Source organism: Phalacrocorax carbo, chromosome 12, assembly GCF_963921805.1.
Source record: "Phalacrocorax carbo chromosome 12, bPhaCar2.1, whole genome shotgun sequence".
Lineage (NCBI taxonomy): Eukaryota > Metazoa > Chordata > Aves > Suliformes > Phalacrocoracidae > Phalacrocorax > Phalacrocorax carbo.
In genome coordinates, this window is record NC_087524.1 from 4,773,248 (window position 1) to 4,799,187 (window position 25,940).

Genomic DNA, 25,940 nt, shown 5'->3' on the forward strand with positions numbered 1-25,940 from the left:
TTCAGCTGGATGTTGGCTTTGCAAACAGTAAGTAAAATATATGAAATAACCTCAAAGTGAGTATTGGCTTTATGTATGTGAGTTCCATCCTACAGGGGCGTGTGGCGGGCTGTCCCTGGCTGGAAGCTGGTACATTTTGTCTTGTTTAGTCTATGATGTGATAATGATGCATGTTGTAAGTTTTGCAAAGCTTCTGGTCAAGGTGCTTACCCTCCTTACAATAATCAGAAAATATTTTCTTTAGGGTATTTAGTCCTTTATCCTGATTTATGGTTCTTAGATAGTTTTGAAAGTATTTTTATTTTAATACGTTTTATAGTATTAGACTGGTTCACCAAATTGCAAGTAGTTAAACATAAATTCACAAACATTTTCGGAATAGACACCTATCTATTAATGGATTAGAAAATACATATTTTACTATGTAGATTACAAAGCTGCCTGCATAATGCTGATGGCAAGACCTGTCTGTTTAGGTTGCCATTCCCATAGCTTTTGAGTAGTTCTTTTTAGTTGTTAAGTGGCGACAAATATGGATGTGATTTAAATTCCGAAAATTCCAGGGGGGCCATTTGCCAGTACTTTGTCAGCTCAGGAAGGCAAAAGCAAAGAGTCAACATCTTAAACCATTTATTACGTTTACAACATATACAAATACAAGTTTATTCTTCAAGTCAGCAGAGAGAAAATAGTCCAGGTGGAAAAGTCACTTCTAAAATTGTTCATTTTATATAGTTTCCAAATGATCTAAAGACTGGCACAAAGTGATGTTGCGTTGTCAGAATACTTTGACATGCTTGAAGAGGCAGAGGAAGACACTGTACAACTCAGTCATTCTGAAATATCCTATACGTGTATTGGAGCGAAATCTCTTTACTGCTCTTGATTGTTGTGTTTAATTTGCTGACTCTGCCAAATCTCTATTGCTATTGAAGTTACAAAATATTTATCAGAAACAGGAAAGACTCCACCATTGCTACATTTAGTGGGCTACCCTAAAAATAAACTGAGTTTTATAGTGGACTACTAACAGCCAGTGGTTAAAAACCAACAGGTCTGTTTCAGAAGATGCAGAATCAACCTTTCACTGAAATGTAAAGCTACCAGCAAGTTCTTCTTTTTTAAAGGCAAACTATGAATTTAAGAGAACGTGTTCTTGAAACATTTATATAGTTCCATGTTAAAGTCTTTAATTCTTGAAAGCACGTGATTTCTGGAAGCAGATGGCTTTCTAAAGATGGCTGTTGATACCTCATCTAGTAATATTTGTAGCAAAAAAAAAAAAGTGATTCAGTTTTAAAAATTAAAACTGACATAGGATTTTTTGTTCTTCTAACTGCTAAACTTGGGATTAGTAAGACAGACACAGGAAACCCTTCAGGCGGTAGGAAGTCCCTCCTGGCGTGCCCCAGTGCCTGCAAACTGCGTATGCTGCAACGCAGCCAGCATCCGTGGCTGCCCAGCTGTTGTCCCATATACTCACGCCACTGCAGGCAGCACGTGCTATGCAAGGAAAATATAATAAATTGGTAGAAAAGTGATTTGAAAATAGTATAGAATAAAATACTCCTGTATTTTTGCCAATAGGCAGCAGAGCGTGAGCTTTCCGCCTGTAAACTGTTCCGCGTGAGGCCTGCCACCACTCGGCGACTGCGTGGTTCTGGAAGGTGTTGATTATTTACATTCCTTTCTTTCAAACTTTATCCTGGAAGCTGCTTCCTGTAAATAGTGTGTAATGTAAAAATGAATGTCTTTTCCTAATTGATGTCCATGCCCAGCCAAAAGCACAAAGTTATTATGTCAGTCTTGTCATAGGAACGTGTGGACAGGTATTCCTGCAGAAAGAAAACCTGTGGCTAAGCAGAATAAAAACTTTCCTATTAGAGTAATAACTCAGCGCAAGAAATCTGTCTAACTGGGCTTTCATGAGAGTTAACACACACAGACACAGAGACACACACTCACTCTGCCCCATTTAATGCATCAAGTGGGGCTGTAGCGTCATTATTGGGCTATTTGGAACCAACACAAATGGAAGGCTACTGTACTACTTTCCAACCTCACCCCAAAAGGTACCACATGGCACCCACAAAAATTTACTCTGACCCTTACCAATACCTAAACTTGAAAAATTAAGTGATACATAGACATCAGTGAGACTCCTGGTACGGTGTTATGGCTACATGCTTACAAAGTTGAGGCATTTCTAACAGAAAGCCAAATATTTTGCTGTTCTCTTTCACACTGATGAACAGCAGCCAACGCTTTAGGCCCCGATTGTTGGGGAAGATACTTATGTTAATAACCGAGTCCCACAGCTAGAAAATTATTGTGTTAGTAGAAATAGCACAAAAGTAATTTTTAAATTGCCACTAGGCTGCAGGTTGGTGTTGGCCCCGCGTTGCACAGTGTGACACAGCTACTGTCGTCCCTTTGTTTCCCAAGGTTTTTTTTGCTTTTTAAATCTCTGTGACAGAAGGCCAGCAGGGGATGACACCATGGGTGTAATAACTAACCTTCTATGGTGACTCTAATGCATTAGCAAGTGTATCTTTCAGACTACTGTGGTACTGGTGATGTTAAAAGAATTTTATTTTCAGTGCTGTTGAATATAACAAAAAAAAAAAGGCACCAAATAGGTAAGGGCAGCCTCTCTGGGAAGGTAAGTACTGTTTCTAAAAATGTCATAAGAACATTGAAAGAAAAAAGTCTTTGTGATAGGAACCTGCTGCTGCATTAGAATAACAGAGAGACTGAAATTAAAATAAATAAATTTAAAAAGTTGCATTAGTTGGCTTGTGCAATAGGTTGATGTAAGTATTTCCCAGTAATTCCGAAGCAAACCACGCAGTCACGCGGTGTGTAAGGTGTCACGTCTAACCCATCGCTCGGGTGCGGGGTAGGCGCGCGCACCGCCGCCTTCCGGGGCCGCCCGCGAGCCGCCAGGCCGAGCTGGAGGCGCGTGGGTTTTGAAGTGGCTTGTGATTGCTGAACTGCAAAATGCCGTTTTGCTGCATCAGTTGATGACAAGCGGTGGGCCGTGCATGGTCTCGGCGAGGATACGCCACAGGGAAATTTGACTTTTGTGTGTGTGTGTCTGGTTATGTTCCCTGGAAGCTGGACATTACCTCAAGAGGGCACTTTTCTGCTTTGGCAATGGCTAGTTTATAGGAATTTTCTGTAGTGTATCGTGAAAGACTTCGTAGCTTCTGGTGACAGAATGCAGGTTCTGTCTGCTTGTTTATAAGCCAGGTAATGACTTTGCTTTCTTTTATTTCATTTTCTGATTATTGGGTGGGGTGGGGTGTTGGTTGTCATGGGCCTGCTGCCTGCAACATCTTTCCCTTTCACCCTTGCACTATCATCGAAAGCAAACCTCATTTTAGTTACAGGGCCGTTTTTACCCTTGCCTGATGCAGCTTCTCTCTTGGAAGCAGCGGCATTTTGTGCTCGAGTGCTAAAGTTGATGTGGAATAACTGAGTGCCTGAATCACTGCCGAATTTAATGGATTTCTTGATTTAGTCACACCAGGTAACTGAAATGCTTTGTTCAGGGCTTGCCCCAGGGAGACAAAAGGCGTGCAGAGCCATTTATTCACCACAGATACACTGCATGTGGGAAAGCAGAGGGATGACTCATTGCACCAGTTGTTTCATTTGTGCCCCTGTAAATTGGTACGGCTTGTTTTAACTAATGAAGCACGCCAGTAACTCCCACAGAGAAAAAAGGAGCGAACCAAAACTAACTTAAATCAAAAGATGAATTCAGCAAACACAAAACTTTAGAACAGTGTTTCTGTGTAAACAAAAACGTCAGGAGTTGGAGAGTAAGAGTTCTTCATACTCTCTGGGTCTAGCAGACAAGTAAAAAGACATTTCCTGACTGCATGGAAAAAATGTTATTTTTGAATTCAAAATTTTGAAATGTTTATTACATTTATCAATGTAATAATGTAATAATATTTTGAGTTTGGTCAGGTTTAGGTATTAAACATTTTGTGCTGACAAGAAACAACCAGAGAGGTTCAAACTATTTTTTCATCTAAATCCACAGAGAGGTAAAAATTCTGCATTTTCTAAGTAGTAGTATCCGATAAATATATTGTACAATGGCATGTACTTTGGAACATGATAATAAATATTCTTTTTAAACACAGGCCTGGAAAACTAGAATTTACAAGAAGAAAATGTTCCTTGTCAAAGTATCACTACCAGTTAGGTCTAGTTAGCTATTGTACATTATTTTGTTAAAGTAGATAAAACATAAATAATTCAAGCGTTTTGTGTATATTCACCAAAGTTAAACAGCTACGCGAAGGAAGTTACAGTATATTTAAATCTCTTTACAATCACTTAACACAGTGTTCAACAGAAATCTTCAGGTAAAAGTGCATTATTTTAATATAATACACGTAAAAGAACACTCTGGTTCTCTGCCTTCAGCTTCCCTAGAGGCAACTAGCTAAAATTATCTTGTGTTTAAAAAGGGGAGGTCGACGACACGTGATTGCTTACAACATACAGTCCAAGGAAACTTCTTCGTCCGCCTATCGAGAATCTGCAGGTGTGAAGATACGGGAAGAGGAGAATCTTCGCTAGCTGACAGGCATCCTTCCAATCTACAACATCCCACCTGGGATTCCCACATCCTGGATGTTAATCCAGCAGCATTGCCCGGGTTAAGCACCTGCAGCACAGGGCACACAATTGCTGACCAGTTCAGGCTGCAGCAGGTTCCTTCAAAGGCGCTGCAGAAGGATGCAGTGATGTAAATTCCAGTTTTCAAAAAAGGAAAGAACAAATGCAGAAGAGGAGGGAACGTGGCTGGGCTCGTTCCTGCTTTTCTTGAGTTCAGATTGTTTTGATGATGTAGGGTTTTATAGTAGCCTAGAGATAAATTTGTACCTTCATATTTGAAATATTTTGCAAATGAAAATATTACTTAAATTCTGTTAATGTAATGATTTAGCAGTAGGTTGACAGTGTACATCAAATAATGCGTTAATAATTAGGTGTATGTGGAAAGAAAACCATAATATGAAATTGGCCCTATGCGAGATGGGATTATCAACACTGACAAAGATTTATTCTTCGTTTACGAAGAGCTGTAACTTCCCAGGTGGTACCTCAGCGCTACAGTTGCCCTACGCAAACGCCTGGTGAGTGCGCCTCGGTGCACAAGTTACACATACTGTCTTCATATATGTGAGACGGTCTTACCTTGCGGCTTCATTTGTTGTTTTTGATCAAGCAAGATGGAAGAAATTGGATACAGACAGGGTAGTAAAAATGTTCAAACATTTCTGACAAAATTTCCACAGAGAGAAATTAACACTATAAACTTGTTTTATCTAAAAAGCAGATGGTCAATTCTGATGATTATATTATATGCCTGTAATAGAGAATACCAAAAGCTCTACTGGCTACTTCTGTTTGCTTTGGCCCAGAGCAAGAGTAACAGGACATCGTTATTTAAGCACAGTTAGTTGAGTAAAATGCATACTATAAAATCAACCAGGATGCGACGTTTTGGTTTTGTTTTTCAAATGGGCAAAGGAAGTGGCTCCAGGCGTCACACCATGCTGCTCCACTGTGCAAATGCCATAATAAATAACTGGAGACCTTACTGATCTTGCTGTGTCTGTGCGCACCAACGTCTAAGGCTGTTATGGCTCCTTCTGTCAGTCCCTCGTACCTCACTACGGCTTAAGCAACTACAACTTGGAGAAAAAATACTCTAAACCGGGTGTTAAACGATTGCTCAGCGTTAGAATGACTGACTATCGTACCTGAACAGACCATGCTGTAGGTAGGCAGTGATGGGTATTATTCCACAACGTCACTAAAAGTCAAACTGCACGCAGCCCTCTCATCCTTGCCCTGCAGGGTGTCCGGCAAGACCTGCAGCGGTGGCGATATGAACCCCCGGTACTGCTTACTTGACTTGGTTAACTTCTTGAGTTCACTGGTAAAGGAAATGCCTTTTCTTTTGTCATCTCGTGCTGCCTGTAAAATAAGTCCGAACGCAGCAGTGCTTTAACAGGCTGTTTGTTAGCTGTGGCATGTGGAAGTAACGCATTTCTAAGCAGGCCTCCCTTTCGAAATGCAGCGTGGCTGTGCCAAGCACGGTCTTCTGATTGTGCTGAATAAATTAACTGGAAATTATGTATTGTCAAAGATACATTTACCCAATTTGATATAAACTTGTATAAAAATCTGTGCTTATGACACAGTTACTTTAAAGCAACACCTGCTGTGGATGGGTGGCATCTGCTGGAAAGGAGACTGCGGCGCCTTCCCCCATCAGGCCATTTTCCAAGGCCTGAGATAAAGCAACAGAACAACTTTTTCACTGGGCAGGCATAAAGGGGAGTTCGTGCCAGCAGCTTTTAAGTTCTGCCCATTCAAATAGTCCTGCTTTACTATGATGGGGAGCGGGGCACGCACGGCCAGAAGAGTCTGAAAAACGGCAAGCTGGTAGCAAAAGATAAAGGTTGTCTTTATCTGGCGGGCTTTGCAGGCTGTGACAGACATCATGGTGCTGGATGTAACTGATGCAATTTTGCAAAGAAGAAAGTAAGGGAGGTGCAGAGAAAAGAAGAACCTGCTTTTTGCTGTCGTCTCGTCTCCCCACACAGCCTCATGCCAGCCATGGCCCCTCCCGCTGAAAATACGTTCCCATCGAGCTGATACAGCAGCTGTAACACCAGCTGCAAAGTATTTAATCTCTTACCTGAACCTGTTCTTTGAGTTTGAGGATAAATTTTCCTGCTCCCTTCCACTTGCTTTGGGCCTGAAACACACACTCTTGATCAGAGAGAATCCTCTGAGATGGTTTAGATGCTGAGGACTTCTTGTTTGCCGGCTCTTTCGTCACCTCTTCCAACAGCACGTAATCACTTGGATTTGGATTGCTCAAAATGCTGTAGGAGTATTTGGCTTTGCAGAGAGTCTGTTTAAAAATGGAAAAAAAAATACAAAAATAGGATTCCCTCGGATTCAGGTTACTAAACCGATGCCTTAGCTAGTGCTGAGGCCAAACCCCACCTTATCTTGTGTGAAACCAACCTCCACCCTCCACGTTAAGGGCCTACGAAACAGAAACGTGGCTCACCTGCTGTATGACATCCTGAGCTGTGCTGAAGCGGGGAGCTTTGATGACGGTGCGTGGCTGCTCTGGGGAGACATCATGTACCTGAACAAAGAAACTGTCATCCTCAGAGCTGATGGCTGCATCTTCCTTTGCTTCTTGAAAGACATTTCTCTCGTTTAAATTCTGTAGAGAAAAAGCAGAGCCAAATTCGTTTACTTGAGAGAGGCAGCTCATAGCTGGTGGTCACAAAAGGTTTTTATCATGTGAAATTGGAGGCTGGGCCGGTGCCTCAGCTCCAGCTCATTAAAGGCAAGTCTGCCTTATGAGAGTTTTGACAAGCCACTACTGCTAATAATAAATACCAGTGTCTGAAATACCTTTCATAGCAGGCAAGGAAAGACGGCAGATGTGTAGCAGCGCATTACGCAAAAATGCTCACTTAACTTGCTTATGCATGCAAATTATGTTTCGCCAGCATTAAGATGGGAGATGGTGGAAAGCGGCCTTTTCGCTCCCTGTCCCTGCACTAAAGCCGAAAGACTGTAGAGAGCAAGAAGCCCGGGCGAACATTTTCCTGTGGAACAAGAGGAAGGCTGCTTCTCCCTCCTTGTTCAGGCTCTACGACTACTGCAGCTTGTAGACAGAATTACTCCCGGCACCTTCTCTCAGGTAACGCATTTCTCTCCAAGCCCTTGGCTTGGTAAGCTGTAAACATGGGCTGCGTCCCACACGCTGCAAGTGGACCCACTCCTCATTTTTCCATCCTAATTTGCACCTTCATTCCTAGCTCCAAGAGCTGAGGTTGCATATCTGCAGAAAGGCTCAAAATTACAGATAATGCTTTGAGGTACTAGCATCACAGGAAAAAAAATACAGCATAATTTTCACATACACTAAGATTTTAACCCACGTTTTCTGAAAGAATGGGGTTTGGCAGTGACTCATTTCTGGTCGCATACGCTTACAAAGTAAGTGTTGCAGTCAACTGAATGAAGTAGGCTACTAATTCCACAAGCAAATTTCTACCTGGTAATTTTTGCTCCAAATATTAGAAAGAAAGGAAAATGAAATACTGATTTGTGTAACACAGTGGTGGTTTGGCAAATTGAATCTTTATGAAAAAGTTGTGTCAAAATAATCAGTTAAATATATTTTTTTCATTTTAAAGGATCTCTGTCATTTGTGTATGTAAAACCTGTGTATATAAACGCGTGTACATATATTACTATGTTTGGGCTAAGCAAGCACACATGCCGAGCTGGCCAAAGGAAGTGCCTCTGAAAATAAGATCATTGTCTTTCTCCTGCTTCTTTGTTTCCCTCTCACAAGCATTTTTTCAAGCTCTGGATGTTTTTTCTCATAGTTTAAACTGAAGTAGTCACTCCATCTTCCTCCTTTAAATTTAAAGAAATCACCTATTTCATTATTTTATGCTATCGTTGGTAATTTAATCAGCCTTTGAGGTTTTTCGAGTTCTTTAATATTAAAATCCTTTCTGATTTTTCTGAACAAAGAAAGTTGCCGACATCTAAACTGACTGATAACTGTACACTGGAGTTCCGTTATCTATGATCCTTTGGTATTAACTTAGTATCCTTCTGTCTTTATATTAATTTCCTATCATGGTAAAAATCTAGATTTACATGAAATTAAAACTACCCGTCAAAACAGTAAGCTAGTGGCATTGAACTGTAAGCGATCATGCTTAAACACCAAACCCACATAGCTGATTCCAGAGCTGAGCAACGGCAAGTTAATGTCGCACAGGCGTATAAAGTCTAGTTGGGCTCGCTCAAGAGTTATGTTCATTTTCAAATGATGTACACAGAGCTGACATTACTCACCAAGCAGTGAAACAAATACTGCACCCTTTTGTTTCCTGGTCCTAACAGCTATTCTTAGCTACCTTTGTAAATAACAATTTATCTAAAACAGACTTACTTCCTCTCGGCTTTTAAAGATAATCCTTCCAACATATCCTTCTTCTGGGAACCAACTGTTCAAAAGCTGCACTAGCCCTTCCTCAGGACCAATCACTCTCTGGAATGGTGGTTTTCGGCATTCACTCTTTTCTTTAGATATAAAACTTTTCTCTTCCATCAGAAAATAGTCTGCAGCACATGACTCGGTGCCTTTTGTGGTAGCCAAGATCTAAGACAGACCACAATAAACACACAGCAATTAGAATGCTAAATATAAACACTGCATAATTAGTAGTTATAAATGAGAATGAATAAAGAAGCTTTAAGAGTCAATAACTATTCTGATAGAGTAGGCAAGATTTCTGATGTGCTATTTATTATTCAGACATTTTACTCCAGGGTAATGTACTGTTCTCTTTAGCCTAGCCAAGCAGTTCAACTATTCCAGACAAGGCAGTCCTATTTAAGCTTATTTCTGTCCTGTTTGGCTGGCCAGACAATTTATTCATAATCCCAGGACAGTACGGTCTTTTCCCACTGCTGGAACAACAATCCCTGTTGAGTTACTGGTTTTTCTACTCATGAACTTAGCCCTCTAACTTTTACTCCGTATTCATCTCGTGCTCAAGTTCAAAGAACTGCGCAGAAATGTTTGCCCTTGTTGTAAGGACAGCCCATCGGTCACAGGGATTGTTTTCTCATCTGCATATGCCAAAATATCGAACTACTAATGGGGGATATGTTCTAAGATTATAAATCCATTCTCTGAAGCCAAGATTGGGAAAATGTCACTGGTGATAGCCTGTGTTTGCAGTGCAATTAATTCCACAGCAGTACGTTTCTAAAGCACCTCCTTGCTGTGATGAATGAATTACAACGAGCCTGCGCGTGAGAGATGCAGGGAGATCGATGTCCAGAATTACATTAGTGTGGATTCTTGTAATTAAGAGCCTGCAGTTAGCGGGCAGCTTACCTGATGGAGAAGCTGTGCGGCCGTGGTCCCCCCGCCTACGTTAAAAACAGTGAAAGGTTCCGGGCCTGGAATTCCATGAATCGTCACTTTGTAAGTCGCAGGGGCTTTCCTTTCCCCCACGCTAAACAACTGTTCAGGCAACATTTGACAGGTTACTGAATGTTTTTACACAGGCATGTTATTTTTAGGGTTCTTAAACTGTACACACAGGTTGTAGGGGCCTTGACAGAGCAAAGCTATCTGGCTAAGGCATGTCTCTTGCGCTGCAGATCAAGGCGTTAAAACCTCCTCCAACAAACCAACCCCCCCGTAAGACCCCACCCCCCCCACCTTGTAGCTGAAGAGAAAGAAGAAAAAGAAGTTTTCCAGTGGGACTACATAAACTGCCACTGAACAAAGGGTAGAGCTCCATTGTTCGCTGTCTGCATTCTAGCTGAGCTCAGACTATTTGGATCCAGCGTATGAATTACTGGATGAAAACCTGTAGCTTTGTTTCACCCTTCAAACCATTTGTTCTTCCTTTCTGCCTTAGCAAGTCATCAAGGTATGTTTTGGGCATATATTCACAGGAAGATAACATCTGCCACATATCTGCTGCACACCAGTAGCTCAGGAGGCTTTAGCTAACACTTTAGGAGCCAGCAAAATTATAATATACATGCCTGAAGTTACTAAAACACAAGTAACCCAGGTAAACTAATATTAAGGGCTATTTTAAAAAAATACTTCACATCCATCCATCCATCCATATGTATTGTCATATATATGTACAACTGCATGTGTACGTATACATATTTGTACATAAAAGCATATAGATGCGCACACACACATATGTAAATATGTATTTATGCAAATACAGATTCCATCTTTTCCTATAACAGAATTAAATTTTACTCTCATTATTCCAAAGCCGTTGGCAATTTGCATCTTTCTTTTTTTGTCCCAAATGCATTGCTTATGATTCGTGCATAAATGAATGCATGAGGCAGCCCTGAACCTACTGCTCAGCTGCACTCCTTCTCCAGCATGGGATTGCTCGCACGTTACCTAAATACACCAAAAGTCAGACTTTGAAAAGATTCAGCCACCCACAGTTTCAGCCAGGTGGGAGACCCTGACTTCCACCAAAGGCCAAAAGAATTAGGCATCGAGTTACTCCTGAAAAGTGTGCAGGTTTAGGGGCTAACATCTTTGAACAGCCTCGTTCAAGAAGTCTTCAGGCCATAGTAGTCATTAAGACAAGAATACATGGCATTCACACACTAAAAAAAAATTAAATTACCATGGATGCAGGCAGAGTGTTTCCAGAGGGAATTTCTTCCATTCTCCGACTGTTTATGAACAAACTAGAGATTTCTAATGCTTCATTGTGCAGGTTATGGAGCTGGACGTGTCTATAGCCTGAAGAGAAAAAACCCTTCTGTAAGTACTTTGCTACATCCCAGGACACAAGTCTCACAAATGGAAAAGTCAGTTTACTATATTTAGAGCTACAATTTGCCACACTTACAGGATTTACAGCACTGTAATAACACCGCATTAACACTCTTTCTCGTACAACAGTGTAACCCAAATGCTACGACCTGCTGAGTGGCTCATATAACTGCCTACCTTTGTTTTGCTGTAATATTCAATATATTAATAAATGAAATAGCTAACTATTAGAATATAAATGAAACGAGGACAAATTCTCACTGGGAAAATGCATATCTATGGCCAGATCTCCTCATATGTTGGGTGGTATTACAGTGGCATGAAGTGAATGTTGAAGTATTTTTACTGTTCTGCTGAGGAGCTGCTGGCAATATGGAAACTCCCTCTCCCAGCTATCACAGAATTAATGATGCTTCCTCATCCCTCTCTCACCTTTTTTCACCCTTCCTTCACCTCCCCTCCAGCCACGGCTGGAAGAAGGGCAATTCCCCTCTGCCCAGTGATCACCGGTACAGCTGTTTCTTGGGCAAAGGACAAGGCAGGGAGTGAAACCACTCCACGCTTCCTGAGGGAGCAACAAGCCTCAGGGTGAACACAACCTCACAGCCACAGCTCAGGATCGGAGCAACTGCGTACAAGATGCCCCAGTCTCTGCAACAGCACAAGATCAGACTTTTTAGAAGCCACTGGGGCAGCCTCCTGCTCCCAGGGAGTCGATCAGACCAGCATCGCACTGCCAGGACGAAGTATGCTGTCTGATACTCGCTCCCTGTCTCCTCTAGAAAAATGCAACCAGATGATTAAAGATATCCCTCCGGCAGGATTCAGTCCAGGAGTCTGCTGGACCATTTCGGTGTAGGGTGTCGCTACAAGCTATACCGTACCTCTTTTTAGAGCTTTTAGGGGAACGATTCTCTGAGCTGTTACAGCTGAGCTGTTATTTTCAACAACCGCGAACCGAAGAAAGACCAAATCTTCGAAGTGAACCCGGAAAAGGAACTGTTCATTCCACATGGGGTTGAGAGTGTTGCGATGAATGGGCTTTGTCCGGAAATGGCAGCCGTCCAGAGGCATCCCCAGCACGTCGATTTCAATGCACGGACTGCCCGTGCTATTGCTGGGGCAGACGTTCTGTCCGGACACGATCTGAAGCCGAGGAGTACACAAAGAAACCAATTAGTGGAGTAATTCTTTTACTGTCATGATCCTGAGCTAAATATTGTTTATCACACTCCGAAGCACAGTTTGTTAACATGCTGATTTAATTCCAACACTCCCCTACTTTTGTAATTGCCAGGGCAGTAATTTCAGAAGCAGAGCTGCTTCAACCCGCCCCGTGCCATTGCTATGGTGTCTTTCCTCTGAAAAAAATACACTGTACATCATAGGCATAACCATTCGAGGCATCTGAAAGGTAATCCAGAAAGAATGTACCAGTAACGTAGTCAAAAAGGATCATATTTTCTTCTCCATTACCCTGGGGTGATGGCACTGACCTCCGGCTTGCCTGGCTTACTCAACACAAGAATTAGGTGTGCAATTACCGTAGCTGGGAGGATTTAGATTCTTATGAATCTCATTTTTATGAAACATTTCCTGGAAGGGACTAGCTTCTTAGAATACATTCCTTTGGACCATAAATCCATGAAAGACAGATCTTATTATATAACTTTAAAAATACTTTTCTTTTTATTATATATATTATAGATATTTATATAAATATATTGTCTATCACAGATAAAATTATAAACAAAATATTTTTAATATTCAGTACGGCTTTTCATAACAGCTTTTTGTGTAGCTTCTCAAGTGTTCACAACTGTGTGAAACACCCAGGCACAGGTATCATTTTACACAGTTGTGTAGTCCCAGGGAAAATGCTTTCAGGACTGTGTTTCAACAAATATTGTAAAGGAAACAGTGAAAGTAACTATGGATACAAACCAGCCAATAAAATAAAATAAAGACAATTATTTGCTTCTTCCCTCTCCAATTCCTTTCAGTTATGCTGACCTTCAGCAGTACAAGCAACAATTAAAGGTTCAATGTTTTCATACAGAAGCATGACTGTAATGTTGGCTAAGGACTACAGTTAAACGTTATCTACTTCTACCTGCTTCGCTGTAGGAAATTCCCTTTTAATGTACTTACTGTTAAAGAATATATAGCTGGCTCCTTACTATCGAGGTCTCTTTCTAACGGACAAAACTGCTGGTACATGGAGCAATTTTTATCCCACAAAACAGGAGGTTTCAAAACATATCCACAGCCCCCATTAGCCTCAAACATCGCTGCATTAAGTTGCAGAGGAAGATCTGTGAAAGTAAGGCAGCCGCAACTGACAAAGAGCAATGGTACAATGGAAAAACTGTAACAGTGAAGACAAAGACATGTTTTAAGTACCTTTTCTTTTTAATTTTAGTTGTGCACTATCAATTTGTTCTTGGTTTTCAGAGAGCACTGTAATTTATCCATCCAATCTAGGCAATATTTAATTATACAAAACTGTAAGAACAGTTGATTCGTTTCTATCCACTTCTGTTGTCTTTATGCAACTGTAGGGCTTGTCTACACCTATCCTCTGAGAAGTTTCTAGGTATTTGCCCTGAACTGCAGGATGAAAAAGCATTGACTATGAAGCTTTGTAGATGACCTAATGACAAGACCCCATTGACAAGGTGAAGGAACACAAGCTAGGATAAAAAATGGCCCCAAACCATTTTGATCAACATTAAACCAGCATCCAAGGCAGCACTTACAAGTGAAAAATATAGCTCAGTACCTTTTTGTACCTGAAATTATCAGAAAGGGATAACAGCTACTTGAACTGGGGACAAAAAACAACCTTCAGCAATAAATGAAAAATAAAAATAACAATAAAAATGGAAGGTGTTGCTGTCCAGGCACGTCTGTGCTATCAGATCTGCTGCACTGGCATAAAGCTCCTGAACTCTGGGATTGCTGCTCTCAAGGACCAGATCGTCATGGTACGAACCTGCTGGTGCTGGGGTGCACAGACAGGCACGTCCCGTCACTAGAGCAGGTAAAAGCAAACGTCAAACACTGATGCACAGTTTAAGGACTTATTTCATATTTAAAACGTATTAAAATATGCATTCATGTACTCTTACCATCTGTTTGGTAGTTAAGGGCCACAAGCTGTACGCCATGGAGCCAGAAGATCAGCGGATGGGGATTTGAGGAGTCAATGCGTGTGGCAGCAGGGTAGGTCCTCAGGAGCTGGCAGGTGGTGTGCTGGATCAGCTTCTGGGAGTACCGCCTGCACAGCCGCTTGGCAGCGTTCTCGTTCAGGGAGGAGATATGATAGCACTTGGGCGTCCTTATGATAGCACTGAGAGACGCTGGAGAGTTGTAAGGAGAGCAAGGATCTTCCCAGGTCTGCCGCATCACGTCAAAAGGGCCTGGAAAATAAACAGTACCTTCAGGTTACAGCTGCAGATCCAGAGGCTCCAAGAATTCAATGTTTTCTTTGTTTTTAATGTTTTGTGAACGTTGTGACATTTGTGTCAATGTGACTCCAAGAATTCAATGTTTTTCTTTATTTCAATGAAGTATGTGTGCATATTTTGGTGATGGTAGAAAAAGGTGATCCTGGAAAATGACACTACTTGGTATAAAAGTGTCACATTCCTTCTTATACAGTAAGAACAATCCATGAAAGAAAACATAATGTTTAAGTATTGAAATGATACTGTGATCAGATGTGCTAATAACCATTTTCATAACTAAACACTTAACTGGCATTTGCCTGAATAAAATAATGGAATAAAACTCAATTCTTCTCAGTTATACACTTTACATAAGGATGAAAGGCAAGATTTTCCATCTGCGAGGTCTCCAAACAGGCACTCCTAGTGCTGTAAGAGTTAGGGGGCAAAGCCAGCAAAATACTTCTGTCCTCTAGAATTAGGTGCTAAATGTCTTCATTTTTAGGACACTGGCCTCTAGAAGGGAATTTAACCGGTCTGCTGCAGCTGTGCCCTTGGGCTGAAAAAAATGTAACGTTCCTTGAGCCAGAAAACGAGTACAAGAAAGGGCACAACTCTGTACTTTCTGTTCATGGCACTCACCTGAAAGGCACGGGAGCTGGGTTTCATCCCGGCTCCAGAACCTCTTCTGTACTTTGTATTTCTTTACATCTGTTCATATGCAGGAATACAATTGCCAAGTTCACAGACTGGAGTCGAAATACCTCCAGTGTGGAACATGGGAGTTTGCACAATTACACGTTTGGACTTGGCTGAATTTTAGGGCAAGTAAGTCCTACTTCAGACACTAAAAATCATTTTCTGGATCCAGCCCAACAGTTCTGCTTTGCATTTGTACTTTGAAAATATTCATTCATACCTTTTAAAATACAAACTTTTAAGATACCTCACTTAATATGTATGTTAGTTTGAATAGTTTATGAATTAGGCTCTTCATATTTCTGACTGAGTAATCCTGTTTTAACATTCCACACTCAACCCTTCAGATATAATAGTGTTACTGTAATAGCTGCTGCGCTAATGAAAAACCATTCCAAAGTTCAACATCTTACGCATTGTAAAGTATTTGATCTTTAACAACTTGGTCTGGTACATGTGTTGGATTACAGAGTCATTCCACGTGACTGGTGAAAGAAGATGCTAACTTTACCTTTTCCAGATGCTTTGGCAAGAGTAGCTGACTCCCCAGGGCTCAGCCTGCCAGGATTGTTGCCAAAAATGGACTTCCTGCTTTTTCTTTCTTTTCCTCTGCTAGAGCCAGATGGGTTTAGAGTTGACAAGCCTGTTCCCATAAATGTAAAATAAGTGAGCCAAAAAACATGACCAAGAGGGCACGACATTTTCCATCATATTTAACATTATTTTTGAAGGCATGAATACTCCTGTTGTATAGTACGCAGGGCAAGCAGTGTATTTTTCTCCATAATTTAATTTTAACATCTTTACATACACACATGCCTTTATATAGATATATTATGTATGTTGATATATAAAATGTATATAAAAACTTATATGCAGCAGTAGACATACAGTTCTCTCTCTGTGATATAACTTTTCTTCATTTTACTTTTTCCCTTGAGGAAGCTAGTGGCTGTGTCTCAAACTACCAAATGGTCCTAATTAATACTAAAAAATTCTGTAGTAACAGTCCCAATGTATTCATCTTTAGAATAATTAAAAATAAAAATCCTTTCTACAGAAGCAAGAAATCTGCACAGAAGTGTATGTAATGGAATTCATCTAGGATAGGGTACCTACATTATTAAATAAATGCAAAAATATGATTTAAAGATATAACGTAAAGGAAAAAGCTCAAATGCTGTTGGTTAAACAGTTTAACCTCAGGACGTTTTCAGAGTTATCTTCATCCGTTTAGAATTTTTTATTTCAATGATGGGAAGTATGGTAGGTGTGCAAAATCCATTAAGCATTTAATGGCCAATACGTACTAGAAGTGGGGCTGGAAAGCTCTAGTATAGCTATTATTCAAACATATGCATTCCAGCAAAATAATCATTAAAATCATGATCCAAATCCTAGTTAAATAAACAAACCTAATCCCCCCTAAAGTCAGTTTCTTTATGTTGACTTGGACAGAGCACATGGCAGACCAAAATTGAAGTCAAAATGCAGGATAATTATTCTGACACCCGCAGCAGTGACGTCTGGGATGCTCTCAGAGACCCAAGATGTACTTGTGATATAACAAAGCAAGTATACTGTTATTTGCCTAACTGTGGCTCATAAAATGACCCTCATGAACCCACATCAATTCACACCTGCCTAAAGACAGTTCTGGATTTAATACTAATATTTCAACTACAAATGTAAATCACAGAGGATACATTGGACTCTCTTCTGCTGAAGTCTGTCCACAGCTGTAAATTTTCAGCTCTCAATCTTTATGGCATGTCTACATATATTTAGTAGAATTATGCTGATAGTTTCAACGTAACTGCTTAGGTCACTAAAATTTAGGATATACATAGATGTTTTCAGCATTGGAGATGTTTGGGCCAAAGCATACACATAAACCACAGAAGATGGTAGAAGGTAAGATCAAGGAATACGAGCTGACTAGAAGAATGAGGAGTTATGCACTGTGTGCTTCCAGCACGATTTAATCCCAGTTTTCAGTGGATCAAATGGATTTGGCAAGCAAGATCCACACTTCAAAATTCTGTTGTGGAGACAGTCACTGAGGAACGGACTAACCTCATAAATCACCAGAGAGGGCAATGCAAAACACCAGGGTTAACTGAACCCCACGCGATGGCCACAGGGTAAGCTGCAGCTGGGAGTTTTCTTTCAGCCTTTCCCATGGCTGTGCTTTGCATGGGACATGCCTCCTCCCAGAGACAAGCTACACTTTTTACTCCAATTTAAACTTGACTCCAAAATATAGGATCATCTATTCATAGAATCACAAATTCATAAAATAATGGAGATTGGCAAGGACCTGGAAGTCATCTGGTCCAACCCTCTGGTCAAAGCAGGACCAGCTTAGATCCCACAAATTGCACATAGATCCTATCATACTACCATAACGACAGCATAAATTTTTGTATTTCTCCACAACCCCTACACTACATCCTTTGAGTTACAGAATTTAGTGCCTGTCTCCCATGTTAGATATAACCACACTGCTTTACTGTTTTTAGATTTTTAATCCAGAGGATGGCAAACTTCCCTGCCCTTCTTATTCTAACCATGGTAAAGTAACTGGTTAAACTGTAATTGTCACCTTCTCACCATGTGTTTCAGACCAACACTCAGTTATTCTGCGGGTTTGCAGACCTTGAAAAAGAACTTACGGTACTTTTGTACATAGGGTGCCCTTTTTTACGTTCACTTTAATTTCTTGAAAAGTGATACCATAGGGGCAGATAGTCTGATACAATGGAGATGGTGACTGAATTTCATGCTGGTTAGCTCAGGTGACTCCCTGCTCTCTGAACTTGATTGTGCAGGTCCTGTTTTTGTGTACTCAACTTTCTCTACGCATTGTGTAAGGACCCTCAGCACCCAGGCAACGAGTCGTGTGCCCGTGGGTTATAGCAGTACTGTGCTCAAGTGTGCTTCACTGCCCTCGTCTTGGGCGGCCCAAAAGAACAGACCTTCAACCTCTTAGATAATGGTATGATGATACCCAACAGACTGAAACTGAAGTTAAGCAAGGACTGTAAGGGTCAAAAACCACTGAAACAACAAGAGCTCTGGTGGGTTCCTAGTTACCAGAGATTTTATGAACAAGATATGTTATTTCCTCCACATGATAAATTCTGTTTGACCAGGGAGCACTTAAGGAAGTCTGCGTTACTCAGTAGGCTAGGACAAGTGAAGATAATGGTCCTTGTCCTGTTTTATAGTAACAAATCAGTGATTAGCATTCAGGGATATAGGCAACTGTAAACACGGAATAGAAATATATGAAGACAGGAGAAATAAAGTATTTACACCACTGATCAGCCACTGACATGAATTCTGCCCTCCCTATTCCCAAAACTGTTGTATTTTCTGAGTTGGTTAGGAACCCAGTCATGGATCTACCAGCCTTGTTCTCATTTTTAATTGTCAGTATTGGGGTATGGCAGTGCACAATGTCTGTGCCCTCCAGCTGAGCACAATAATCCAATCCATGGCGTGGTGGCCGTGGAAGTCTACATATCTTGAAAAGAAGGCAGTGTTTGTCTCAAAGGAGACAAAGTTTGTTAGAAGGCAAATTTCTACCGCTTCAGGTGTCCATCTGTGAAAGGAGCTCATTTTCTTAATTGTTCTATTCATGTCACCTTTAAAGCAAGAGCAAGAAATCCGAGAAGGAAAGCAGGTATTTCTTTTATAACTGAAATTATATTAAAACACTGAAATATTTTAAAGTTTTCTTAGAACATCAGAACTTCTTTGTGTGTCAAAATGCTTGGAACAACTTAAACTATCTCTGTTTAATCTGGAATATCATTCTTTAAAAGAAAATATTTTATTTGAAAGATATCTCAGTGCAGATTTCATTAAAAAGAGTATCAGATTTGAATTTTTAGAAGTTGTTAATTTTACAAGTGACACCTACAATTCTTAAAGTTATAGAAGATTACAAAAGAATGTGTCTCCATTTTTCAGCATGCTTATCTTGCCTATTTGACACTATTTTATGTTTGGTTAGCTTCTCTAATCTGATTATAGTTCTATTTGTATAAGATCATGACCTGGCAGAATTACTAACATTTCCACAGAGAACCATTCCGTTAAAAAGCAGATTTTTCATTCAAAACATTAAACACATCAATAAACAATAAGTTCTCAATTTAAAAGTATTTATGTACACAGTATGAGCCAAAACATACTCAACCTCATCTGTCAGTACTGAACAAGTAACTATCAGTGATCTCCTCTTCAGTTACTCCCTCTCCTTTTCCTCTGCAAACATTATTCTTCCTACTGTACAAAAGAAGACCCTCCCATTTCCTTAACCCCTTCCATAAGGAGTGCGTGTGAGTGTGCCATCAGCTGTCCTCTCCCACCCCATGAAAAGGCTCCTTTACCCCCCCCCAAACGGCTCCCCTCCTGTCCACTTAGGAAAGAACAGAAGATGCAGCTGTAGGCAAAGGTGAAACATGCTACACTGAGGTCACTTAAAGACATGTGACAAGCTCTTCCTGCAGGGTTGAAGAATATTTTCCTTCCTAATTCAGTACGTCCTTGCATGGAAACTCGGAGCTCTTAAGATAAAGCTTTTTCTCGTCTGTCATTTGGCAACGAATCAGTTGTCTAAGTTGTGAAGACTGGCAAATTTCACTTTTGTAAACATTTTAATATGACAAACAATATGTCTTCACATAATTTATGTATACTACTTCTCAGCCAGGAGCTATTATTATGTAGACTACCAATCATCAGGAAAAAAATCTCGACTACTTCCATTTGAAAATGCTTGTACTAATTCAAACATAAACATAACGTCTCCAAGAATTAGAAAGCCTACAGCAATCCAAAAGGGCAGTGTACTTACCCGGGAACTTTACGGCTTGACAGTAAATGACAAGATCTGATAGCTCCGGGGCTATCTGTCTGCTTTCCTTCTTATTTTGCAGAAGGTAGAATTCTTCACCCAGCTCCATATCGTACACCTAAGTGACAATTCCAGGAACATATAATAATAAAATTACTGAATGTGAAAGTACTCTTGTATATCTTATGTCCTTAAAATTCTTTATCTCTTTCCTCCTATATGGTTTGCTGTCTTCACCTAACAGACCTCTGTGTGCAGGTTTATGCATCAAAACCTGTTACTAGGATAATGTGCAAAAGCCTCAGTCAGAGCCAGTTCTACAAACATTTAGACAAAAAACATCTGTGTTCAGGAGAAACTACAATTTACTAAACAGCAATGCAGTGGTTCAGTTGTCAGATGATTTAATAAAAGCTAACGTGGCTATCTGATATCATAGTGCCATACGATAAAGTCACTTATATATGCACAAAAGACGCTGAAGATTCAGATGAAATCTCCAGTTCTACTGATGTTAACGGAAATCAGGTATCTAGATAAACTTCTGGATTTAGCTTCAAAGAAGTCTTTCACTGAGAGCAATGACAGTTAAAATTCTCCAGCAAACAGCCTGTATATACAATAACCTCTGAGGACTTTTCTCAAACAGTGTGTTGAGTGTTTGTTCTATTTAATCTGTTTTCTCTGGTGTGTTTCCATGCTTTCTATTTGTCTTCATTAAAGCGCATTTGCCATCTGATGCCTCAGTTACCTAAACTGCTCAAATCCCTTTGATGCTTGTTATATATCGAAGTGTGGCTGAGAAGAAAGGGGGAAAAAGCGGAACTACCTTTCCTTTATTATTGTAGGTAGCACAATCAGCCTTCTTTATTCGTTTGGCAGTCTCTTCATTATATTCAAACTGCAGTTTATCACTTGATAATTTATTCTCAGGTCGGTCTTCAAGAATATTATCTAAAAATTAATGGGATTTTAATAAACATAAAGCCAAACAATTTCAACTGGAAATTTAATTTGAATTAACAATATTTGTGGACAATGCTGTGAATCTTATCTGAATAACCAGATGCCAAAATAATGCATTTACTGGTCAAAGCATTCTCCTTTAGTAGTAACTTTCTATTTTAAAAATTTAATGCTCAGCTTTGGTTAATATGTTGCACTTCTTTTAAAAGCCCATCCTTTTGTGCTCAGAAGATGCTTAAAACAAAATCATCTAATGAATAAAGTTTGCCATCTGAAAACAACTGATATTCCTGAACAAAGAAGAATTGCTCAAGTCCAAACACAATGAACCAAATCAAACATGTACACGCCTTGGTACAGCAAGTTTTGGGTTTCCTCTCCTTACGTTCACCATGAACAAATATTTTTTACATCTGTAGAAACTCCTCTTCAAAGCTACATATTTATCAGAGAATAACACGCCTACTAATTTGGTCTTTCTGGACCAAAATATTTTAACTGTCACAAAAGGAATGGTTTTATTTCATTCCTGATACTCTGATGCTTTGACCACATTTTTTTAATGCATAACTGGTGTCACACATGCAGCCTTCTAACAGTTCCTGACCAGTTAACAATGCCATATAAAAAATATCTGATTGCATTTTTAATATGAAGTAGAAACCATATATGCACACTGTCACATTTAACAGGCTGGAGATGCAGTGCTGATTTCATGCAGTTAAAATGCTCAACCAAATGGCCTTTACCTTCCTGGCTGTTAGGAGCAGGAGAAGCATTAAGGACATCAGCTACAGGGAAACGGATTCAGAGAGGGAATAAGAGTAAAGGAAATTAAGATTTACAGCCAGAGAAATGAAAATTAAGTGTCAGTTGTAAAACTATTAGCCTTACGCAAACCTAATGTATCAGCAAGGAAAATAAAATTGAAAATCTTTTAGAAAGTTTACTATTTAGATTAGTTTTGCCAAAATATTAATGTAATTAAAGATCCCAAATAATAATCATTGTAATAAAGCAGTAAACCATGCCTCAGATTCCTTCATATATTGGAAAGTGTGAATGTTTCTTGCTAGCTTCAGATTTCTCAAACCTTCTCTTAACTAGAACATTGCTCAAACATCACTTACAGCTGTTGGCTTGCAATGTTTTCCTGGCAAGTGTGTTAACAAAGATGTAAGTTTTTCACAGTAATTTACATCTACACTCTCTCCACCCCGTCCCACACAAGGAGTATTCTCACGTACCAGTTAGGCCAACTTTCTAGCAAAATGCAGCCGAAGACACCAAACTCATAAATTTTCCTATTAACATAAATAATATTGGACCGTACATCTCTACCTATAGAATTTGCTTATAAATATCTCCATGAATTTCTCCAATCTTTTTTTTCAATCTGCTGACATTGTTTGCTTCTGCAGTTTCCTGTGGCAGCAAATTCCAGAAGTTTACTACCAGCTGCACAAAGAAATATTTTATTTTACCTGTTTTAGACTATTCTTCCATTTGTTTTACTGAGCACCTCCTAGATCTAATGAGTGACAGTTCTGTACTCCTCCTACCCACCACTTCGTGATTTAGTAAACCTGCTTTAAATTCACCCCTCCGTTCTCTTCTCTACCGGCAGGACAATTACAGCCTTTTCAGACTCGTGCAAGGCCACCACCACACTCCCTTTACTCTAACTTCCTTAACTCCACCGTATCCTTCTCAAGATCTGGAGGCAAGAACTGGACACAGAGCTCAAGTTGTGTCACATTAAGGTTTTATATAGGAGCAAAAAGATGTTCTGTTTTCAGTACTGCTCCTGATGATCCCCATCTTTTGGCTGTCACTGCACACCAAACTGAGGATTTCAGAGAACTTTCAAATTCCATGATCTTCCAAATTGCTACTGCCATTGTTGAGCTGAGAATCACATAAGCAAGGTTTAAGTTTTATCCCCTAAATGTGTCACCTTATGTTTATCTACACTGAAGCGCATCTGTAACTTTTTTGCCCCTTTGGTCAGTCTGTGACGCATTTACGGAGTTTAACAATGATGCAGCATTTAACTACCCAAAAAGCTTGATATTGCTCGTACCATCACTGCTGTCTCATTGGGTAAACATGCTGTGGTCTATTTTTATATATTCTCTGACAATTACCAATGAAAAATAATGAGTAACCCATTTAGATGCATCCAGCTTGTTCAGCCCATGCACGAGGGTTTTGACAAATGTCCTTTGACAAAACTTGAGGGGATTAAATGTTTCTGACTATGGCTGTTTGCTCTACCAGAATCTCTCAGCCCTGCAGCAAAGGCAGCAAAACAAGATGCATGATTTCAGCTCAGCTGCCTCAATCTGGCACATTCCATCCTTCATCTGTAGTTAAATCAAATGTGTCTGGCTGAACTGGAGAGCTGAGGAACTAGTGGAAGTTACTAACTGCAGTATTTTTAATCACCTCTGGCATGCCAATCATTATATCCAATCTATAAAGAGTCCCTAAAGGTGGATTTATGCTAAACTGTCAGTTCCTGAAGGCTAGGATAGCTGAAGTGTAGGCAGCACACGAACGGATAAGGCAAGCCAGTAAGGCATGCCTTGCCATTTTTTCACTGAACAGCTAAAGCTTTAATAAAGATATCTTTATTGAACAAGCCAGAGACTGAGTGGCTTCTCTACCTTACGCATGAAGTGAACATCTGTTGCTGAAGGTGTAATTAAAATAGGTACTTCAGGGGTCTCAGGGATTAGGCAGTAACCAAGGAGGACTGTGGAGAATCTGCATCTTAGGTCAATTTAATGGCAGTCATGCAGATGCAAGGGCTATGCCTGTTGTGAACCTTGAGCTGTCAGGTGTCTAAACTCCTTAGGAAAGACTGTACAGGCGAATGTAGATAGAGTACGCTATGAACACAATCATTTTTGCATAATATAAATAATATAAAATATAATCTATAAACACTACAATTTTGCATACACTGCACAGTTAAAACATCTAATGGTTGGAGTTAAAGTCATGCTTGTGCCCTCCACACAATCAAATTATTTTCACAGTTTTATAGACTACAGCACCAAAGTGCCACTGAGGACATTTAGTGCATATTCCTCTCACAAGGTAAGATCAACTTACCTACAGCATGCCTGAACTACAATATTTACATGCCTTATTGCTGCAGTTCTAACAAGAGCACTATAATAAATAAATAAATAAATAAATAAATAAATAAATAAATAAATAAATAAATATTGTTACCATCAGAGAGAGATTCGTAGTCATAGTCGTATTCATCCTCTTCATCTTCTTCCTCTTCATTGGTAGGTGTGGCGTTGCTAGCACCATTGCTAGCCTGCGCTTGCATATGCGCCAGCTGGTGAGCCTACAGCAGCAGAATCAGTTATTACATTATTGGTAAGTATTTTTAAGAAGCAAAAGAATTTTCATCACAGTTTGCATCTTATTTTATTTATATGAAAGCACTGAATATATATAATGAAAAATAAGTAAGACTGAAGATCAAACTAAAATACCATTTTAAGGGTTTGAATATAAAGAAAACTTCCATTGGTAGAAAAACAACCAATAAGATATGAAAACTGATTAGTTATAGGAAAATGTCCACTTTGCACGTTATTCAGAGCAAAACTGCGTTTTTCCAGTCTGAGGTATGCTGTTTTGGAATAATTTAAAAACTTTTTTAAAAGATGGGGAATGTCCATACACTGGCACAATGAGCGTAATTTACCTGTTCTGATACAAGAATTCAGTTCTAATTCGATTGTGTTTACATTTTGGGTAAAAGCAATCAGTTTTCAAGGATACAATCTAATTGCTGACTAACCACAGACATTATTAAGTGGAGGCTACCAGAGATGCGGCCCTAATTTTTAGAAACCAAAAAAATTCTCATATAGCTATAAGCACTACTTGAATAGCAGAGTCCCCCCGAAAAGGGAGTAAGAAAGAGAGCATTTGCCTGGCTTGAATATGAAAAAAGAAACAAAGCAGTGTTCTACTAAAAATTACTGCACACTATATATATGCACACACGTACTCAATGCATAGTACTGTTTCTCAACAGGAACAGCAAACGTTATAGCCTCAGAGTGAAACTTCATTTATGCTTATCACATAGGGCATGTGGTGTTACTCATAATATTATGCAGTATTATAAAACTGAAATACACTAAAATTTTGTTATGCTATATCTACACTTTACTATACGTCTTGTCTACTTACTTGAAAGTGTTGCAATCCACTGAGTCTTCCAAGCATGAATATGCATTAGGTTATTCTGCTGTACATATCAGAATGGCACAACCTTCAAGCATGAATCATTTCTAATGAAAGTTAGGTCTCCCTGCTTGCTATTAAGGAAAGACTTTACCTTCTGTTTCAATATATCCACTGGTGTTTGATGGGCTTTCAGCTTCTTGTTTTTAAGCAGTATTTTTCTTTTCAGTTGGCCAGGTGAAGGAAGCATGGGATCATCAGAAAAGTCACTCTCAAATAAAAACTTGGTTACCAGCTTATCTCCAAATACATTCTG

General features: G+C 39.7%; 1 protein-coding gene across 4 annotated transcripts in view; it reads right to left on the reverse strand.

Moving 5' to 3' along the window:
• Positions 1-615: 615 nt before the first annotated feature.
• PLCE1 (phospholipase C epsilon 1) overlaps positions 616-25,940 on the reverse strand; it is a 169,598-nt gene continuing 144,273 nt past the window's right edge. For 2 of the 4 annotated variants that reach the window (XM_064463805.1, XM_064463804.1), the window contains exons 19-33: positions 25,779-25,937; positions 24,647-24,770; positions 22,153-22,194; positions 21,267-21,391; positions 20,438-20,555; positions 16,082-16,213; positions 14,554-14,844; positions 13,574-13,737; positions 12,307-12,568; positions 11,271-11,389; positions 9,989-10,117; positions 9,035-9,244; positions 7,115-7,276; positions 6,734-6,952; positions 616-6,006 (exon numbers count right to left, since the gene is read on the reverse strand). In XM_064463805.1, coding sequence (XP_064319875.1) covers positions 5,827-6,006; positions 6,734-6,952; positions 7,115-7,276; positions 9,035-9,244; positions 9,989-10,117; positions 11,271-11,389; positions 12,307-12,568; positions 13,574-13,737; positions 14,554-14,844; positions 16,082-16,213; positions 20,438-20,555; positions 21,267-21,391; positions 22,153-22,194; positions 24,647-24,770; positions 25,779-25,937 — 2,436 coding nt within the window. In that variant the 3' untranslated portion in view covers positions 616-5,826. The remainder of the gene's footprint in view (positions 6,007-6,733; positions 6,953-7,114; positions 7,277-9,034; positions 9,245-9,988; positions 10,118-11,270; positions 11,390-12,306; positions 12,569-13,573; positions 13,738-14,553; positions 14,845-16,081; positions 16,214-20,437; positions 20,556-21,266; positions 21,392-22,152; positions 22,195-24,646; positions 24,771-25,778; positions 25,938-25,940) is intronic. The other 2 variants (XM_064463806.1, XM_064463808.1) reach the window with 2 other exon arrangements.